Source organism: Pygocentrus nattereri, chromosome 3 (assembly GCF_015220715.1).
Source record: "Pygocentrus nattereri isolate fPygNat1 chromosome 3, fPygNat1.pri, whole genome shotgun sequence".
In the NCBI taxonomy this organism is placed as follows: domain Eukaryota; kingdom Metazoa; phylum Chordata; class Actinopteri; order Characiformes; family Serrasalmidae; genus Pygocentrus; species Pygocentrus nattereri.
The window spans coordinates 1,727,171-1,748,938 of NC_051213.1; the positions used below are offsets into that span (position 1 = coordinate 1,727,171).

General features: G+C 43.4%; 2 protein-coding genes across 2 annotated transcripts in view; both read left to right on the top strand.

Annotated features, from left to right (window-relative positions):
* The window catches only part of LOC108414032 (putative protein MSS51 homolog, mitochondrial), a 13,214-nt gene extending 1,510 nt beyond the window's left edge, over positions 1 to 11,704 (top strand). The window contains exons 2-7 of the mRNA XM_037536998.1: positions 513 to 687; positions 1,437 to 1,583; positions 5,098 to 5,222; positions 5,628 to 6,191; positions 9,790 to 9,883; positions 10,674 to 11,704. Coding sequence (XP_037392895.1) covers positions 530 to 687; positions 1,437 to 1,583; positions 5,098 to 5,222; positions 5,628 to 6,191; positions 9,790 to 9,883; positions 10,674 to 10,875 — 1,290 coding nt within the window. The 5' untranslated portion in view covers positions 513 to 529 and the 3' untranslated portion in view covers positions 10,876 to 11,704. The remainder of the gene's footprint in view (positions 1 to 512; positions 688 to 1,436; positions 1,584 to 5,097; positions 5,223 to 5,627; positions 6,192 to 9,789; positions 9,884 to 10,673) is intronic.
* A 2,480-nt stretch (positions 11,705 to 14,184) lies between these two features.
* LOC108416985 (putative protein MSS51 homolog, mitochondrial) lies at positions 14,185 to 21,406 on the top strand. Its single transcript, XM_037536999.1, has 6 exons — positions 14,185 to 14,269; positions 18,291 to 18,434; positions 18,559 to 18,683; positions 18,871 to 19,434; positions 20,255 to 20,348; positions 20,868 to 21,406. The coding sequence occupies exons 1-6, from the start codon at positions 14,253 to 14,255 to the stop codon at positions 21,067 to 21,069; spliced, it is 1,146 nt and encodes a 381-aa protein (XP_037392896.1). The 5' UTR covers positions 14,185 to 14,252; the 3' UTR covers positions 21,070 to 21,406.
* The last annotated feature ends 362 nt before the right edge of the window (positions 21,407 to 21,768 follow it).

Consider the following 21,768-nt stretch of genomic DNA (forward strand, 5'->3'; position numbering starts at 1 on the left):
TTAGTGATCGATGGTTGACGTTACGGTGTCATTAATGCCGGTCTGTTAGTGATCGATGGTTGACGTTACGGCGTGATTAATGCCGGTCTGTTAGTGATCGATGGTTGACGTTACGGTGTGATTAATGCCGGTCTGTTAGTGATCGATGGTTGACGTTACGGTGTGATTAATGCCGGTCTGTTAGTGATGGATGGTTGACGTTACGGTGTGATTAATGCCGGTCTGTTAGTGATGGATGGTTGACGTTACGGTGTGATTAATGCCGGTCTGTTAGTGATCGATGGTTGACGTTACGGTGTGATTAATGCCGGTCTGTTAGTGATTGATGGTTGGTGTAACAATGTTACATTGAATACAATCAAGCAAAAACTTCTGTTTGATTAATGTAACCACACATAATTTTTAAACTGTGCTCCATGTTAAAATATTCCTTGGAAAAGTTTGATGTAGTGCTGTGTGTGTGTGGGTGTGTGTGTGTGTGTGTGTGTGTGTGTGTGTGTGTGTCCTCGCAGTGTTTAAGTGTGTGAACATGGCGGGTACAGTTCCGACTCTCCCAGAGTCTTTTGCTCCGAGTTCAGACAGCGTCTTTTCAGACCAGTTTGGGTTCTACTCCCTGGACTCCAACGTTCCTGGACTTTCCAAAGTCATCCTGGACAAACTGAACATGAAGGAATATTCAGAATACAGGTGAGACACACAGCTTTCTGTATTTCTGTATATCCGTTTTGACTTTTTTCATCTCTTCATCTGAGCTGGCCATTTACTCCATGCACATACTGGGCCAACTAGCTAGCTCCATTTACACTTAATACCATTTACACTCCATTTACTCTCTCTCCCTCCTTCTCTCACCCTTCCTCTCTCTCCCTTCCTCTCTCTCTCTCCCTCCCTCTCTCTCCCTTCCTCTCTCTCTCACCCTCCCTCTCCCTCCTTCTCTCACCCTTCCTCTCTCTCCCTTCCTCTCTCTCTCTCCCTCCCTCTCTCTCCCTTCCTCTCTCTCTCACCCTCCCTCTCCCTCCCTCTCCCTCCTTCTCTCACCCTTCCTCTCTCTCACCCTCCCTCCCTCTCCCTCCTTCTCTCACCCTTCCTCTCTCTCACCCTTCCTCTCTCTCCCTCCTTCTCTCACCCTTCCTCTCTCTCACCCTCCCTCTCCCTCCCTCTCCCTCCTTCTCTCACCCTTCCTCTCTCTCACCCTCCCTCTCTCTCCCTCTCTCTCTCCCTCTCTCTCTCCCTCTCTCTCTCTCTCTCCCTCCCTCTCTCACCCTTCCTCTCTCTCACCCTCCCTCTCTCTCCCTCCTTCTCTCACCCTTCCTCTCTCTCACCCTTCCTCTCTCTCACCCTCCCTCTCTCTCCCTCCCTCTCTCTCCCTCCTTCTCTCTCCCTCCCTCTCTCACCCTTCCTCTCTCTCACCCTCCCTCTCTCTCTCTCTCTCTCAGGGCTGTTCTGGAGGGGAAGTCTAAGGTTGGTTTCCGTTCTCATAAGGAGATGTTTCAGAAACTGGAGGAGACGTTTCAGTTCTGTGCCTACTGCTCTAAACTCCCCTCCAACCTGCCTGATCCCAAAGCACTGAAACGCTGCATCAAGTGAGTCACTCACATCTCCGCAGACACTTACACAGGTGTGGTTGTATATGTGGATACGTCAGTGTGAACTCGGAGAGCTTAAGAGAAGACCCACTGATTTCTGGAAGCTAAATCACATCTGTAGTTTTGAGTCATCACGCTTGTGGTTTTAAAACCTCTCAATTACTGCAGTAATGCTCTTATTACGTTTTGGTTGGAAGCAAAAAGCCTTAAAATCTTAAAGACTCTTTTCCCCTGTGGTGTCCAGGTAGACACAGCCGAACAAGCTCTTTCATTGGTTAGGGCTTCAGGAGCTGGGCTGAAGGCCTTACACGTTAGATTAACTACCAACATCTTTAGGAAGTGGAACCGTTTTCAAGATGGAAGAACATCACTCTAGGCATTCTGGAAGTTCTAGATATGTCACTGGCTGTGAATACGGGTCGTAGTCTATGCAGGTTCTGGTTTGCAGCGGCAGCTCTATAGCAGGACTCTTTAGGCTCAGATGATCTAGGTTTAATCTAGAATGGCCTAACATTTTGATGAGTTTGAAGTTGAAATTAGCTTTGAAAAGACCACTTTGAAAAGTTCATGTTTTATTTAATCCTGTGAAGAAACAACAAAGTTTTAGCATCTCGAAACGCCAGAAACAAAGAAAAGATGATTAAAATGAAGAAGAAATATTACAGACTGCGTTATTTCGTCACTGACCATGTTAAGGTACAGTGAGGTCAGACGGTTATTTTGCTTGGTCTCTTCCGGTTTAGCTTGTGTTGAGACTCTCAGGTGGATTGGACGTACTGATCAGAGGCTTTACACCGACACGTGGAGTTCACTAAAGTAAAAGGGGGAAAGACGCTGAGAAATTCTGCTTTTTACTCAGACTGCCAACTTTTTGTGACGAAAAACTTTAAAGATTTATTCAAAATCGAATAATTTTCAGTGGTGCTCTCAGACTTTTGATCCCCACTGTAGAAACTGAAGGGTCTGCAGCCCTAATGGTCATTCTAGGTCCTCATCGTGTTGTAGAGCCTTTAAGTGATGGGCTCTGAAACAGACCACACACACACACACACACACACACACACACACACACACACACACACACACACACACACACACACACACACACACACACACACACACACACACACAGAGTAGAGGCTGTAAGGCATCTGCCCCCAGAGCATTATCACCATGCTAAACCTCTGCACTAGCCCTCACCCCAGCAGCTCCCAGCACAGCGAACAGTGGCGGCCTTTAATCAACACATTACCACCACTTAACACAACAGACAGTTGTTTAATGTTGGCATTAATCTAATACTCAGTTTGAGATAAAGTTCCTGTCACTCGAGCATTAAACTCCATGAAATTGTCATGGGTTTAATATTCTCTCACAAATATGAATTTAATATACACTGTTTGGCCAAATGTATGTGGACATCTCACCGTTACAGCTGTGTCAGCTTGTTGGACGTCCCATTCCAAATCCATAAGCTGTTGCCCCCCCTTTGCACCTCTAACAGCTTCCACTCTTCTGGGAAGCTTCCTACAAGATGTTGTGGGAATCTGTCTCCATTCAGTCTAAAGATCATTGGTGAGGTCAGACACTGATGTTGGCTGAGAGGACCTGGCTCTAAAAGGGTTTACTGTTGATGTTTCCCCCCCTCAGAGTGCTTAGAGGAAAGTTTACATTTGTTCATTTTAACTGTTCAAGAGCCGCAAGTAGCCCTCAAATTCTTTATTTCAGCGTTTGAACACAACTGTTCCTGTTTCATTCAGAGCAAATTCTATTAAAGTCACTATATAAACCACCAGAGCAGGATCCATATCGGCTAAATGGGATTCTGATGGCTGAGGTAAGTAAACGTCAGTCTTGTGCAGTAGGTGGGAACAACTTGGACAACTGCCTATGTAGACAGCGGCTACGTGGAGAGCTCACTAGGTTCTGGGACACACTGGGGCCACTGGAGTTCTTCCACACCAAACTCGTCACTCCATGTCTTAATGGAGCTGCTTTGTGCTCAGGGACTCAGTCCTGCTGGAACAGGAAAGGCTCTTCCCCAAACTGCTGACCCAAAGCTGGAAGCTTAACTGTGTACAGTGTCTTTGTGCTGTAGCATCAACATCACCCTTCACTGGAACTGAGAGCCCAAACCCTGAAAAACAGCCCAGCCCATCATCCCTCCTCCAGCAAACTTTACTGTTGGCTGTGTAACGGTTCCACTGCTCCAGCCGACGCTTGGCATTGCGCATAGTGACCTTAGGCTTGTGTGCAGCTGCTCAGCCATGGAAACTCCACTTCATGAAGCTCCCAACATGGTCTGTGTGGTCTACAACTTTGTGGCTGAGCTGTTGTTGCTCCTAGGCGCTTCCATTTCACAATAATAGCACTTACAGTTGTCTGGGGCAGATTTAGCAGGGTAGAAATTTCACCAATTGACTTGGGGCAGAGGTGGCATCCTGTGACAGAGCCATGTTTAAAGTCACTGAGCTTTTCAGCCAGACCCTCTATTGTGTTTTTCTATGGAGACCGCGTGACCATGTGCTTGATTTTGTACACCTGATAACAGTAAGTGTGGCTGAATCACTGAAGTTCAATAATTAGTAAGGGTGTCCACATACTTTTGGCCACATAGTGTACCTTTTACAGAGCAGCAACATAAGTGAGAAGGTGCAGGAACGGAGAGTTCATATGCATATGGCAATCGCATGAACTCGCGGTCAAGTAAGTTTTGCCTATATTCCTTGTCATTATTGCCCGTGTGAGAAGCTGGCAACTTTGATGGGCAGTTTAACACGCAGAGCAGCGGTTTATGTCTGTATTCTGGTGTTTAAGTATAGTTTATAGAGGGAAGGCAGTTGAACCCGAACTTAAAGCTTAGTGTGGAGATAGGTGGTGTGCTAAAGGTCAGTGTAGGGGTTTAGGGGTGTTTGGCCCCTCTAGGCTCAACATCTGACCAGGGCAGGATGTCTGTCTCTGTGCAGCAATAAACAGCCATAAATACTCCCCACATGCTGCTTCTCTCTCTCTCTCTTTCTCTCTCTCTCTCTCTCTCTCTCTCTCTCTGAGTTAGGCAAAGATCAGAGTTTACGATCAGCTGGCATGCTTAAGAGAGCTTTGTCACACGCAGCATGATGATATGCAGTGGCTGCAGTGGTAAAAAGGCCTAAACTGCCGAAAGGATGATGCCACTGCTCTAAAAAAAGCACTGGGACCTTTTCCTCTCTGGAAACTTTAACTGTTAATCCAGCTCATCACCTGTCCAACTTCCACCTCTCTTTCTGTCTCCGTGTGTGTCTCTTGAATTAAGTGTTCATTTCCAACGCATTAATGGTTATTACCTCTGAAAATGGATGGATGGATGGACCTCTGAGCAATAATCATTGATCTTGATGTCATCGTTCATACAAACGGTGAAGTCTTTTGATATGAGACGTGATGAAAGACTGAAGCAAGCTGATACGATGATATAATGAAAACTGTTCAGTTTGAAGTTTACCTTAGTGTCTGTCTCTGTCTGCCATGCTAGGTGTCTAAATGTGTATTACTGCAGTAAAGACTGCCAAAAGAAGGACTGGCCTCTCCATAAGAAGTTTTGTAAGATGCTACACATGGTGGCCATAGACCGGCTGGTGGAGTGGCTCATTCACACAGGTGAGGCTCCAGAAAAGAAGCTGTACACTATGTCTATGGATTAGTCCTGCTTGAGTGTTAAAGGATAAAAAAGATAAACTAGTTTGCACCCATATCGGATGTGGTGTACCACAGGGTTCAGTTCTAGGGGCAAAACTAAAAATGGGAATTTGTTTTGTAGCTCGCCACACACCATACTAGATTTGTTTATGATGTGGTGTACCACAAGGTTCAATTCTGGGAACAATCCAACAGGTTTAAATTTAATTTGTAGCTAAGTACAAACTATATTGGACCAATACAAAATGCAATGCACCACAGAGTTCTGTTAAATGTCTATTTAATTTACAGACCATATAAAAGCCTCCGGTATTAAAAAGAAAGCACATTTTTTGTAGTCAAGTCATTTTTCCCATTACCTTATAGGAGACTTGCCCTTTCTCACGGAGGCATGGTCTCGTCCCGCTAAAGAGATACGATGCTGGGAGGACTGGCTATCCATGCAGGGTGACCTCACACCCCGACTGGAGCCCATCATGTCTAGCAAAAACATGACAGACCTCTGGGCCAACGCCTGCAGACCACGACCAGAGGACGCAGAACTTCATGTGTCTATGTGGCGTGTGTGTAGCGAGTTTCTCTCACGTCCACTGACGATAGGTCTGGGGATTCGGATGTGTTGTCTGGACCCATATTCCCGTCCGCTGACCATCCACCTGGTGGGTGCCGGTCATAATGAAACCCTGGGAGCCAGGACTACGGACCTAGACGAGCTGAGTCGCATGTTCCCTGGCCACCAGGGCCTGGAGGTGGTGATGGTGGGGCCGGAGGTGGTCCAGGGGCCCATCATGAGGCCACCACTGAGGGCGTTTGGGCCCAGAGGAAGGGTTTACATCAGTGCCTACAAGGGCCTCTACCACCAATTCTGGGAGGAAGTTGTGGAGAAAGGAGAGGCAGCCAGACCCGATCTTGTGGTGGGATTTCATCCAGGTATGGATAACTACTGTATTGACTCTACAGAATATTTAGAGTGTATACTCCCATGCAAAAAAAAAAAATGGGCCGAGCACAAAATATTAAGGTTTTTACTGATGGTTTTGGGACTTCTTAGAGTCCAGATTTAAACCCTGTACAGAATATTTGATCTCACATTAAACAAGACTAGCTTGGCAGTGTTTTTCAGCTGTAAGAAGCCATTAATGCTGAGTGGAACAGCATGACCTCTTCTTTCTGTAAAAGGCTTTCTCCAAATTTAAGCACAAAACATTAAAGAAATCAAAGGGAATAACTCTCCCATCCCAACTTACTTTAGCTGTTTTAGATTTGTTTTTAAGACCATTAAAATGTTTGGCCATTTTGGGCTTGGCTCATTATTTTGCACTGGGGAGTAAATATTTTAGAGAATATAAGAGGGCTTAGCACTGAACCTTGAGACACTCACAAATCTAAATCAGTGGCCTTTATCAGAGTTTCAGAACCTGGTTTTTGAGGTACGGTGAACGTCTGTGCCTCCGTTTCTTAGAGAATGTAATGCACTGCCAAATCGCAAATGTCAGAACCAGCAATCAGTCATTCAAAATTGTTGTTGAAAAGTGACCCATGCTGTAAATAAAGGTAGATCTCTTTAATGTTTTATTGTAGAAATCGGGTTGAAAAATTATGGTTTTAGGTTTAATTTTTGTTCCAACTTGCAACGTTGCTGTAAAATAAATTCAGGGTTTAAAGGTGAATATGAATCAACCTCAGATTAAAATGTTCCAATCAACTTAAAATTGACACCTAATTGTATTCAAAGATTCAAAGAAAGGCTGTGTTTACTGGATTTACTTGAATGCAATGCAGTTAGAAAGTTCCTGTAGTATGGGTTCCTGTGGAACACACATACACACACACACACACACACACACACACACACACACACATACACACACACATAATGCTGTAACTCATTCCCTCTGTGCTTTAACGCCAGACATTTATTGGCCCTGGTAATGATTTGTTGAAGCAGGTGGACCAATCTGCAGTTAACCCAGCATCACTGAAACGGAAACAGCCCGTCCACCATCTTCTCACACACACACACACACACACACACACACACACACACACACACACACCACACACACACACACACACACACACACACACACCACACACACACACAAGAAAACAATCGTCATCACCTAAGTGTTGGTCCTGTCATTAGAAGAGAGCTTTGGTCCCTGCGGTAACGAAAATAGCTGATACTGTCAAAACATAACGCTGGGTGCTCACAAGTCAACTTCTTGCATGTAGTTTCCAGTCTGAAAGTTTGAAAGGGGTTTTGATTGGCTGATTCCTCATCAGACTCTAGAACCTTCTCAAAGTTTATACCAGCACAGTGCTGCTGAAGTATAACTGTCTGCTGTTTTGATTACTGATCTAAATGGTATAATATAGCAACAGAACTGAAACTCACACTGTTCCTAAACACACAGATCCCGTTCACACCTGGGCATTTCTATTTGGATTGTAACCTGATTAGATTTGAACCCCATGCATTTACACTTGGTAATTAAATGCATGCCCAGTTTGCTGGTTTGAACACAGAATTGTTTGATTTCACAGAAGTTACTCACTAATACACGCCATTACCACTTTATGCTGGTAACAATCTGGATGGCCTTTTCTTTTTTGGCCTGGAAAACAGAACATCGATTATTTAATAATAATAATAATAATAATTTCTATTTATATAGCGGCTTTCACAAACCCAATGACGCTTTACAAACTTAACTTCCATAAACAATCTGAAAGTTTATCAGACCACAGTACATGCTTCCACTGAGCATCAGTCCATTTCAGGAGAGCTCAAGCCCAGAGAAGTCGGCGGTGTTTCTCGATGTGGTTGATTTGTGACTTCCACTGTGCAGAGTTCAGTCTTAACCTCCATTTCTGGATGAACTGACAAACAGTGTTTACTGATAAAAGCATTTCTGGGCCCATGTGGTGATCTCCGTCACAGAAACGTGCTGGGTGCTCGACGTGCAACGCAGAAGGTGAAGTGCTGTCACTCGTTTAGGAACGTTGTTCTGAAATTCTTGAATTTGAGTGGCCTCAGCTCGTCTTCTCTCATACAGGACTCGGCCTTTCTCGAATGCTCTTTTTATACTGAAGCATGACTGCATCACCTGATCCTCGAACGTTTTATGGTGTTACACACACACACACACACACACGCTTCCACCAGGACATATTCAGGTTGGGTCGTAACTCTGAGGCTGAATTTAATACTGCTGGCGTCTGTGTTTTAGAGACAGTAAGACCCAAAGCATGTTAAACACACATACACTGTGAGCCTCTGTCATTAGTTTTGAGTAATAGTCTATATATTTAACTCATACTACTTTAATTCTTAGCTTACTGCTGTTCCAGCTTGTGTGTGTGTATGTGTGCGTGTGTGTTTGGTTATGGGGGGCTTTTCTGTTGCTTAACGCATTAGTGGGAGCTTACACACAGCAGCTGTCGGAGAGGGATCATTATCATACAGAGAACACAGTGAGTGTATGTATGTATGTGTGTGTGTATATATATATATATATATATATTCTGATTCATAGAAGTTTTTGAAAGTGGGCATGGTCTATTTTTGCCTTTAAATAGCTGCTGTAATAAATCTATTTATGGTACACATTGAATAACGAGGGATTACTTCTTGGTTTAACTTGGAGCTGCCCGGCCCAAAAGCCAGGTTCACAAAAGTGTCTTAATCCTTTAAAAAAAATCCAGTTCTTTCTAAACAGGACTGATCTTATTTGATTAGTTTTTGTTAGGATGCTGTTGCAGTTTGTTTGAGTTGAATTAGTTTTTCCTAGGAAGTCCAGTAAGAAGACCATTACAGTGATCAACTCTGCTTGTAACAAAAGTAGTCAAGTCAGGCTTTATACACAGTGAAACAAAACAATGTTCCTCCAGGACCAACACAGGAACGCACATGCGAGACGTTACTGTGCAAAGGAGGATGAAATATACTATGACGTATAGCAGCTTAGCATATTGTTGCTGTCTGAACAAAAACTCGTATCTCCGTTTTTGTCATTTTTCAGTTTTTGACGTATTTTGAAAATGCCTGTTGCTCTTTACATTGTGCATAATGTTTATGATCAACGGACCAAAATAAATGACCTAGAATTATTTAAAAGACGTCTGGTTCCATTGACTTTCATTAAAAGTAATGTAGGTTTTTTCTTTCTCCTGTAAAATTACCTTTTTTTGAGATTTTGTTCCCACAACAGCGAGATATGAGCATAGCAGTCACTGAGGTAGCAGCCGGAGCAGCAATATACAGAATACAGTAATTGGTTGATATAGTAATTCACAGCACCATTTGTCAGGCTCGGAGAGGCCCGGAGAGGCCCGGAGAGGCCCGGAGGGGCCCGGAGGGGCCCGGAGAGGCCCGGAGAGGCCCGGAGAGGCCCGGAGAGGCGTGTTTTCACAAGTTTACCTGTGACTGGAAGGCCAATGCAATTTACACCATTTAGGCACCTATATTATACATTTTAAACGGCGGACCTAAATACAGAACTGTGTGTGTGTATGTGTTCTGCAGGGTTCCACGCGTCTCAGGGTTTGGGAGAAGGTTGGTTGCCCACACTGCTCCTCCTCAGAGATTACAACATACCCTCACTGTTCACCATGTACAAGTGAGTACCACACCAACACGGCCCGTTTCATACACGGAACTGCCTAAACGTCAAACACACGTTCTACAGATCTGTTTCTCTGCATACGCTGTTACCCTGTTCTTTAGAGGTCAGGACCCCCATGGACCCCCACAGAGCAGGTACTGTTTTGGGTGGTGGATCATTCTCAGCACTGCAGTAACACTGATGTGGTGGTGGTGCGAGTGGATCATACACAGCAGTGCTGCTGGAATATTTAAACACTGTGTCCACTCACTAAAAGCATGAGGAAGAACCACGGAGAGGATCCAATACTCACTAGGAGAACCTCCTTTTGAATCTTGGCTCCTCTCAGGGGTTCTTCCTCATGCTTTTAAGGGGGTTCCTCTCAGTGGTTCTTCCTCATGCTTTTAAGGAGGTTCTCCTATTGAGTCTTGGTTCATCTCAGTGGTTCTTCCTGATGCTTTTAAGGAGCTCTCTCTCTCTCTCTCTCTCTCTCTCTCTCTCTCTCTCTCTCTCTCTGTCTCTCTCTCTCTCTCTCTCTCTCTGTCTCTCTCTCTCTCTCTGTCTCTCTCTCTCTGTCTCTCTCTCTCTCTCTCTCTCTCTGTGTCTCTCTGTCTCTCTCTCTCTGTCTCTCTGTCTCTCTCTCTCTCTCTCTCTCTCTCTCTCTCTCTCTCTCTCTCTCTCTCTCTCTCTCTCTGTCTCTCTCTCACTGTCTCTCTCTGTCTCTCTTTCTCTCTCTCTGTCTCTCTGTCTCTCTCTCACTGTCTCTCTCTCTCTCTCTCTCTCTCTCTCTCTCTCTCTCTCTCAGTGACGGTGAGCTGCAGTACTCTCTGCAGATCCTGCTGGAGTTGGAGATGGACATTAAGGGCACTGGGCCGAACCCCTTCAGTTCCCAGAAGGCCGAGCAGGTGCAGTCCTGCCCCAACAAACAGCCCAGCTACTGCAACGCCTTCTACCTCTACTTCCAGGGTCTGCTGGACACGGCGCTGGAGGAGGAGCTGGAGCAGTAGAACATAAAGCTGCTCTAGTGCTGGTTCTTCACACACACTGCTATCAGAACAAGCCTACAGAATTACTTCACCTCCAGTAGAACTGATAGGACTTCAGATGTTCAGAGGAACCTTCTGACGAAGTCCAGCACACAGTGACCTTCCTGACGTTTGGGATTTTTGCAGTTTTGTTTTTTCTCAGATGTGTTTTTTTTCTTGTAAGTGTCCTCAAGCCAGCAGATATCTTTAGAGAACATGCTTCAACAGGACAGTCTAGAACAGAACAGTAGCACGTTAGAAAGTACATGTATGTAACTTTCTGGAACTAGAATAGAGGAACCTTAGGTTGCACATGAACTGAAAGAACCCATTGCATTCTCATTTTTTTCCCATGGTGAAATTGTTCTTCAGATGTGTTGTATAAGGTTCTATATAGAACCTTTCTGAAAATGGTTCTTTATTGCAACAATGTTACAACGACAGCCTGACATTGTCAAAATCCTTAAAACAGTTAAATAGTGCTGGATAGAACCATATACAACATGTTTTCCATCAGTCCGAAGAACCATTTCACCATGGAACTATTTAACGGTGCAGATGGTTCTTTGAATGTTCATAGTTCTATAAAGAACCCCTGAAGAACACTTTTTAAAGAGGGTACAAATGGCACAGTGGAATGTTAGAATGTACATGTATGGAACATTCTAGATAATAAGCAGAGGAATGTTAGATTCTGTGTGTGGAACATTCTAGATAATAAACGGGAATATTCGATTGTGTGTGTGGAACATTCTAGAAGCAGAACTGTGGATGCACTGGGAAGAGATTAAAATAGTCAGAGAGGCTCTAATACAATTGGGTGTGTTACTAAGTGGGTCACTGTAAACTGCAGACATTTATTGACTTGGTTTAATGCAAATACTTTCAGTTATTGGTCACCAAATCACCACCGCGAGTCTCCTGCCGGTCTGATGACGCCACGCTGGGGCTGAATCTCAAACGGCTCCCTGCTCCCTACATAGTGCACTACGTAGGAGATTAAATACTGGATCCTGCAGCCCAACAGAGCAGAATATCACTACAAATGGTCATTTAGGATTCATCCACATTCAGACTCGACAAGCAGTGCAATATTCAACAGCAGAAGCTAGAATTTCTCAGCCTAATGTTACACAGTGCACTATTTAGCTCGGGAGTACGGAGCTCTTTGGGACTCCGTCTGGGTTTGACACGACTTCTGACTGAAACACGGACATTTGAAGTGTGTAAGACATTCAGGTGACCTTCTTTAGACGTTTATATTGCCGTTTCACAGTGAACAGTGGTTGGTTAGTGTAGTGGTTAACACCTCTGCCTTCTACACTGTAGACTGGGGTTCAATCCCCCAGCAGGGTCAGCCCCCTACACTATACCAATAAGAGTCCTTGGGCAAGACTCCCAACACCGCCTTGGCCTCCATGTGTAAAGTGATCAAATTGTAAGTTGCTCTGGATAAGAGCGTCAGCCAAATGCTGTAAATGAATCATACTGGAAGTGCTTTAATTCAAGCCTGTGATAATGATGTTGGAGCTGTTTAGCATGTTAGCTAGCTGACCAGCCAAGTTCTAGATAAGGAAATACATTTTAAGCCCTTCGGTTTAAACAGAACTGGGATCTTGAATTAACAACCATTTGTCTCGGTGTTTGCACACTAGTTAACACACACACTAGGGGGCAGTGAGCACACTTGTCCAGAGCGGTGGGCAGCCATATCCACGGCACCTGGGGAGCAGTTGGGGGTTAGGTGTCTTGCTCAAGGACACCTCAGTCACCACTGTCAGTCGAGGGGATCGAACCGGCGACCTTCCGGTCACGAGGCTGGCTCCCTGACCTCCAGTCCACGCCTGCCCCGGCTTCATCAGTGGGAAGATTAATCCATTAACAGCCGAACGGTTTTTCATGACTCAGTGTTGCAGAGTTCAGGTGCTGTGAGGTGTCATAGGTGTGTGTGTCGTGGGTTTTACAGCGGCTTCGAACACGGCTCAGCCAATCAGATTTTAGGACCAGGACTATCAGCTTTATAAATGGATGTAACACATAATAGATACACAGACGCTCATCTGCACAGGTCTGTCCTAAAGCCTGTGTTTGTATGAACAGTGATGGTTCACTCTGAGAACTTTCAGATCAATGGAGCTCAGCTTCATCTCTGGAAGGCCTCAGCAAGCTGCATCAGTGCTATCAGCTGCTGCCCTCTGGTGGACAGACTGTCAATGCACATTATAAATACTGCTTATCCCTTAAATCGGAGATTCCCACTCAGGTTCACTTGCAGTTCGCAGGGTTATTAGGACAGATATTGTGGAACAAATGTAATCAACACAAGAAAAATGGCTAAATTAAAAAAAAACAAAAAAAACGGAGAAGAAATTTTCTGCTTCCGCGACCCTGAGGGAGAAGCGGCTTGGAAAGTGTGTGTGTGTGTGTGTGTGTGTGTGTGTGTGTGTATTTTATGCTTTAACTTAATCTGTGGGACTGAATTGTAGTTTATCGCTGTACAACTCCTGAGAAAGCAGAGCGACGTCTGAGTAGTGAATAACCCTCTAAACCGGTTTGAAGCTCTAAATAACTTCATTATAGCTAAACTGAAGACGGCTCGTTTAGCAGGAGGCTTTGAAGGAGACATACAGTCATTGAGCACTTTATTAGGTACACTTAGCTTCTACTTGCTCTGTGGGGGTCCATGGGGGTCCATGGGGGTCCTGACCACTGAAGAACATGGAGCTCATATATTTGTAAACATACTTTACCTTTAACATGCAAGTCAATGGAACCAGACTAGTGTGTGTGTGTGTGTGTCTGTGTGTGTGTGTGTGTGTGTATATACACATATAATACACACATACACTAATATAATACACACATACACTTCGAAACTGAAGTTGTTTGTTTTTTTATCCATAATTTGGCCCAATTATCAGAAAATAAATAGATAAAAAGTGAAGAATAATGGTCAAAACTTTTTTTTTTTGTTTGTTTGTTTGTTTGCTTTTGTATTCCCACAACTTAACCCAATTGCAGACAACATTAATTAAATCAACTAAAATAATAAATATTAATAATAATAATAAATAAACTTTAATAAATTATCTTTATTTGTATTTTTTAGTTGTTTGCTTGCATGACTGTAATTTAATAAAAAAAACATGCAATGTTCACAAAACTAACTGCTATAAAATGAAGGACTGAAGGCGCTGGTCAGCAAAAAAGGAAGCCCCCTGGAACCAGAAGGCTCCAGAAGGGTCTTCCCCCTACGAGGGGGGCTATAAATTGCTCGTGGCCTGCCGTGTGTGCGAGGACAGAGCAGACCAGCCGAGAGCAACCGGGACAGAACCACGTCACCCGGCCGCCCATTCACCATGACCGACACGCGCAGGTAAGAGATGATTTCTGTCTTTCTCGCGAGGTGACCTTTGACTTGTTGGCGCTTGGAGCACCGGGTCAGAGGGTCCGTCAGTGCGCTGGAGTGGAGAGTTTATTTGAGTCGCTGTTTAATGTGAGCTGTAATCCTGTCACTCATCCTCTGATATGATATCCACAGACCGGCAGCCACAAATAGCCCAGCACCTGTTACACTGGGTCTGTGGGAACGGGGGTCTGGGTGGGTAGAGCAGCTGATTGGGGGTCTGTCTGTCAATCTTCAGTATCTACCCACATGCGCACGTAGACCCCCAGCACCAAAAATACATTTCCAGAAGCACAACTACTAAAGTTAACTGGATATCCTGCTCCTAAATACATTACAACCATTATGATTAAGACCTGTTGGTTTTGCTTTCTAATGGAAATCAGCATAAGGGTTAATGGAGACCACTAGATTCCTGCAGGACACCTTTAGATTCCTTTCGGAAACTATCTGGAATCAGAAAAGATGTTAAAACATTAGAGTCCTTATCAACCAAACAGGAAAAAAATAACAGCAAAACCATTAGTGACTACTGGACACCATCAGAAACCAGCAGAACCTTCTAATGGTTTCTGTAATCAAAACTAGTAAAAACGGCAAAAAAGGCTGCCAAAAGTTTTGTGTCTTGGGCACTGGTTGAGTTGGGAGAGAAATTGGGAAAACATGAAATTTAATGTCAGGTAAGAGAAACGGACTCGGTTTATATCACAATACCTACATTTAGAGTCGGTTATTCATTCAGTCTAATGAGAAACTGTAGAACGGACTCAGTTTATATCACAATACCTACATTTAGAGTCGGTTATTCATTCAGCCTAATGAGAAACTGTAGAACGGACTCGGTTTATATCACAATACCTACATTTAGAGTCGGTTATTCATTCAGTCTAATGAGAAACTGTAGAACGGACTCAGTTTATATCACAATACCTACATTTAGAGTCGGTTATTCATTCAGCCTAATGAGAAACTGTAGAACAAACTCGGTTTATATCACAATACCTACATTTAGAGTCGGTTATTCATTCAGTCTAATGAGAAACTGTAGAACAGACTCGGTTTATATCACAATACCTACATTTAGAGTCGGTTATTCATTCAGTCTAATGAGAAACTGTAGAACGGACTCGGTTTATATCACAATACCTACATTTAGAGTCGGTTATTCATTCAGCCTAATGAGAAACTGTAGAACAAACTCGGTTTATATCACAATACCTACATTTAGAGTCGGTTATTCATTCAGTCTAATGAGAAACTGTAGAACAGACTCGGTTTATATCACAATACCTACATTTAGAGTCGGTTATTCATTCAGTCTAATGAGAAACTGTAGAACGGACTCGGTTTATATCACAATACCTACATTTAGAGTCGGTTATTCATTCAGCCTAATGAGAAACTGTAGAACAAACTCGGTTTATATCACAATACCTACATTTAGAGTCGGTTATTCATTCAGTCTAATGAGAAACTGTAGAACAGACTCGGTTTATATCACAATACCTACATTTAGAGTCGGTTATTCATTCAGCCTAATGAGAAACTGTAGAACAGACTCGGTTTATATCACAATACCTACATTTAGAGCCGGTTATTCATTCAGCCTAATGAGAAACTGTAGAACGGACTCGGTTTATATCACAATACCTACATTTAGAGTCGGTTATTCATTCAGCCTAATGAGAAACTGTAGAACGGACTCGGTTTATATCACAATACCTACATTTAGAGCCGGTTATTCATTCAGTCTAATGAGAAACTGTAGAACGGACTCGGTTTATATCACAATACCTACATTTAGAGCCGGTTATTCATTCAGTCTAATGAGAAACTGTAGAACGGACTCGGTTTATATCACAATACCTACATTTAGAGTCGGTTATTCATTCAGCCTAATGAGAAACTGTAGAACGGACTCGGTTTATATCACAATACCTACATTTAGAGTCGGTTATTCATTCAGCCTAATGAGAAACTGTAGAACGGACTCGGTTTATATCACAATACCTACATTTAGAGTCGGTTATTCATTCAGCCTAATGAGAAACTGTAGAACAGACTCGGTTTATATCACAATACCTACATTTAGAGTCGGTTATTCATTCAGCCTAATGAGAAACTGTAGAACAGACTCGGTTTATATCACAATACCTACATTTAGAGTCGGTTATTCATTCAGTCTAATGAGAAACTGTAGAACGGACTCGGTTTATATCACAATACCTACATTTAGAGTCGGTTATTCATTAAGCCTAATGAGAAACTGTAGAACGGACTCGGTTTATATCACAATACCTACATTTAGAGTCGGTTATTCATTCAGCCTAATGAGAAACTGTAGAACGGACTCGGTTTATATCACAATACCTACATTTAGAGTCGGTTATTCATTCAGTCTAATGAGAAACTGTAGAACGGACTCGGTTTATATCACAATACCTACATTTAGAGTCGGTTATTCATTCAGTCTAATGAGAAACTGTAGAACAGACTCGGTTTATATCACAATACCTACATTTAGAGTCGGTTATTCATTCAGTCTAATGAGAAACTGTAGAACGGACTCGGTTTATATCACAATACCTACATTTAGAGTCGGTTATTCATTCAGTCTAATGAGAAACTGTAGAACAGACTCGGTTTATATCACAATACCTACATTTAGAGTCGGTTATTCATTCAGTCTAATGAGAAACTGTAGAACAGACTCGGTTTATATCACAATACCTACATTTAGAGTCGGTTATTCATTCAGCCTAATGAGAAACTGTAGAACAGACTCGGTTTATATCACAATACCTACATTTAGAGTCGGTTATTCATTCAGTCTAATGAGAAACTGTAGAACAGACTCGGTTTATATCACAATACCTACATTTAGAGCCGTTTATTCATTCAGCCTAATGAGAAACTGTAGAACGGACTCGGTTTATATCACAATACCTACATTTAGAGTCGGTTATTCATTCAGTCTACTGAGAAACTGTAGAACGGACTCGGTTTATATCACAATACCTACATTTAGAGTCGGTTATTCATTCAGCCTAATGAGAAACTGTAGAACGGACTCGGTTTATATCACAATACCTACATTTAGAGTCGGTTATTCATTCAGCCTAATGAGAAACTGTAGAACGGACTCGGTTTATATCACAATACCTACATTTAGAGTCGGTTATTCATTCAGCATAATGAGAAACTGTAGAACAGACTCGGTTTATATCACAATACCTACATTTAGAGTCGGTTATTCATTCAGCCTAACGAGAAACTGTAGAACGGACTCGGTTTATATCACAATACCTACATTTAGAGTCGGTTATTCATTCAGTCTAACGAGAAACTGTAGAACGGACTCGGTTTATATCACAATACCTACATTTAGAGCCGGTTATTCATTCAGTCTAATGAGAAACTGTAGAACAGACTCGGTTTATATCACAATACCTACATTTAGAGTCGGTTATTCATTCAGCCTAATGAGAAACTGTAGAACGGACTCGGTTTATATCACAATACCTACATTTAGAGCCGGTTATTCATTCAGTCTAATGAGAAACTGTAGAACGGACTCGGTTTATATCACAATACCTACATTTAGAGTCGGTTATTCATTCAGCCTAATGAGAAACTGTAGAACGGACTCGGTTTATATCACAATACCTACATTTAGAGCCGGTTATTCATTCAGCCTAATGAGAAACTGTAGAACGGACTCGGTTTATATCACAATACCTACATTTAGAGCCGGTTATTCATTCAGTCTAATGAGAAACTGTAGAACGGACTTGGTTTATATCACAATACCTACATTTAGAGCCGGTTATTCATTCAGTCTAATGAGAAACTGTAGAACGGACTCGGTTTATATCACAATACCTACATTTAGAGTCGGTTATTCATTCAGCCTAATGAGAAACTGTAGAACGGACTTGGTTTATATCACAATACCTACATTTAGACTCTCTGTCTCTCTTTGTCATTGCAGCTCTTCAGTTGGTAAGGACACTAAGCCCCTTACCTTCCGCAGTCAGAAGGAGATGTTCATGAAAATGGAGGAGTCATTTAAATTCTGTGCAAGATGTGGGAAAAAGCCCTCAGAGGCAGCAGAATCTCTTAAACGCTGTGCAAGGTGAGGCAGATTGTGTATGTGAATGAGGAGAACACTCTGTTCTGTGACCATAGACAGGCTGAGGGAGTTGCTCATGGTTTTCCAGCGGCTTAAATCTCTCTCTCTCTAATTTTCTCTTATACAGGTGTTTGAATGTGTATTACTGCAGTAAGGACTGTCAAAAGGAGGACTGGTCTGTACACAAGCGATATTGTCCACAGCTGCACAAAGCTGCCATAGACAGACTCGTTGAGTGGCTCATCTATCAGGGTGAGGATGGGGAATGATAATCAAGAGATAATCAACAGTTTTAATTTAGGTGAAAACTGTCCCCTTCGAATGGTGTTCCACAAGGTCCAATTTTAGGGCCAATAGTTTTTTGCAATAGGAAGCAAATCTTTCATCTACAGTTTCTGCTACAGTTGGGTTCATGCCCTGTCATTGTCTCTTCCAATAGGAGACCTGCCCTTCCACACGGAGGCGTGGGCTCGTCCTGTTAAAGACATACGGTGCTGGGAGAACTGGCTGTCGATGCAGGGTGACCTCACGCCCCGGCTGGAGCCCATCCTGTCCAGCAAAAACATGACAGACCTCTGGGCCAATGCTTGCCGGACACGCCCTGATGAGGTGGAGCTTCGTGAGTCTGTGTGGCGTGTTTGTAGTGAGTTCTTCTCACGTCCACTGACTATTGGAATGGCAATGCAGATGTTCAGCCTGACCCCCTATTCACGACCCATGACCATCCACGTGGTAGGGGCAGGTAACACAGAGACCCTGGGAGCCAGGACCACAGACTTGGACGAACTGAGCCACATGTTTCCCGGCCACCAGGGCCTGGAGGTGGTGATGGTTGGGCCGGAGGTGGTCCAGGGGCCCATCATGAGGCCACCGCTGAGGGCGTTTGGGCCCAGAGGACGGGTTTACATCAGTGCCTACAAGGGCCTCTACCACCAGTTCTGGGAGGAAGTCATTGAGAAAGGAGAGGCAGCCAAACCGGACCTTGTGGTGGGATTTCATCCAGGTACACACTCAGTATATTATACCATATTATACCAACCATACTGTCAGCACCTATACAGTGCAGCTACCTCTGCAATCAGCTTAGCTCCCCACAATACGGCAACTAATGCAGGTAGTAGCATATTATTTGAAAAGTGGCCCCAGGTTTAGAAATAGATTCAATAGCCCAGAATATGTTTTTAACATGGCCTGATTAAGTCCACTTGGCTCGGATTACTGCATATGTCACCAGCAATACTAGTGTACCACTATGTTATTCAATGGGGACAGTGCCCTGTCTGAAATTAAGGTTCAGGACCAGGATGGTTCGGCTAGGAGGGATTAGGAAGGGTGTGCATCAGCTACCAGTAGCATGTGTGTTGCTGATGTTACGTTTGTAGAAACTTCATTTTTCTCTTTTATTACTGTGTAATGGTCGTAGTGAGCATCGTTTGTCTTTTGGAAGAAGCTGCCGGTCAGAGAGTCAGTCCGTCAATAATGAATTTATCACAGCTATTGTCTATTAGGCTAGATCCCTAGTCTAATCTAAGCTTCGTTTATACAAATGTGGTCAATGAGTTAACCAGTGTTCTGGGTGGTTTAGCTACTCCTCAGTGAAATATTCCTGGAACTACTAGCTTATACAGAATCCTCTCTGGAGAACATAGACATTTCTCCAGAAAGAACATCAGCAGAGGGCTTAGCATTGAACCCTGTGGCACTCACCTTAAAAAAATCATTATTTCTCAATTAACCTTGAACTGCTCTGCTCTGCTTTCAGCTTAGTGTTGTACCGTGTTCTTGTGATGAAAATAAAGCATCTCTGTACGCTGTGGTTTCAGGGTTTGATTCCAGTCAGAGTATGTCGGACGGCTGGCTACCCACGCTGCTCCTGCTGAGGGACTACAATATCCCCACCATGTTCACCATGAGCAAGTAAGCAGGAGATTATCAACCAAAATGTCTAATTGTTTCCATTAGGTCTTTATAACACGGACCATATATAAGCATTTTACTTATAAATCAATAAAGTGACACACCATAAAAAAATGTTGAGGTTTTTTTTAATAGAGTTGATTGACCTTCCAATTAAAGTGTTTCTCACTGAAATCGAAATATCAAGTCAACCAGGTTCACTTACTTCTGTAGTTAAACAGTCAGATTTTATAGCTTGGGCTGAAATATTTTGTCCAAAATCATTTATTTTTTAGGATTACATGATCATTTAAATGCAAACAAGAAACTCATCTACAACTGTGATTGGTCAGAGGGCTCATCTGTATATTCCAGCCTACTGTGGTCTCAGTAGTGCAAAAAGGCCAACATCACAGTCGTTGTTTAGAAACGATACGCATGTATTTGCCGACAGTTAAGTGTCATGAAAGAGTCTCTGAGTTTTCACAGTTTGATTCTGTCTTTTTCTTCATTTCATCCTCACTTTGGTTTCTCTCTCAGTGACGGTGAGCTGCAGTACTCTCTGCAGATCCTGCTGGAGTTGGAGATGGACATTAAGGGCACTGGGCCGAACCCCTTCAGTTCCCAGAAGGCCGAGCAGGTGCAGTCCTGCCCCAACAAACAGCCCAGCTACTGCAACGCCTTCTACCTCTACTTCCAGGGTCTGCTGGACACGGCGCTGGAGGAGGAGCTGGAGCAGTAGAACATAAAGCTGCTCTAGTGCTGGTTCTTCACACATACTGCTATCAGAACAAGCCGTGCATGCAAATGAGTTTCCTCTTGTTATTATATACATTTCATACATTTTTGTTTTTATATATGATCTCTCTGAGAGTGGTGATTATCTATAATATGAAAAATGAATGAAACTGTTTTCTAGCGTTCTGGACTGTAGTACTTGGCCACCTCACCATGTTATAGATCAGAATTCCAGCACTCCGTGATGCTTTGAGTGACTCCTGGACTTCCAGCGAAGCGTAATAACACAGAGCTGAATCCTTACCTAACACACACACACACACACACACACACATTTTCTAAGCCGCTTCTCCCTCAGGGTCACGGGGGGGTGCTGGAGCCTATCCCAGCGGTCATCGGGCGGAAGGCAGGATACACCCTGGACAGGTCGCCAGTCCATCGCAGGGCAGACAGACAGACACAGACAGTCACTCACACCCAGGGGCAGTTTAGCATGTCCAGCTGGCCTGACTGCATGTCTTTGGACTGTGGGAGGAAACCGGAGAACCCGGAGGAACCCCACGCAGACACAGGGAGAACATGCAAACTCCACACAGACAGGACCCCGGTCGCCCGTCCGGCCCTTACCTAACATCCTAATACAAAATAAATAAAAATATAAACAATCTTTACTGTTGGAATGCTTGTGTGCTGATGGTTGTAA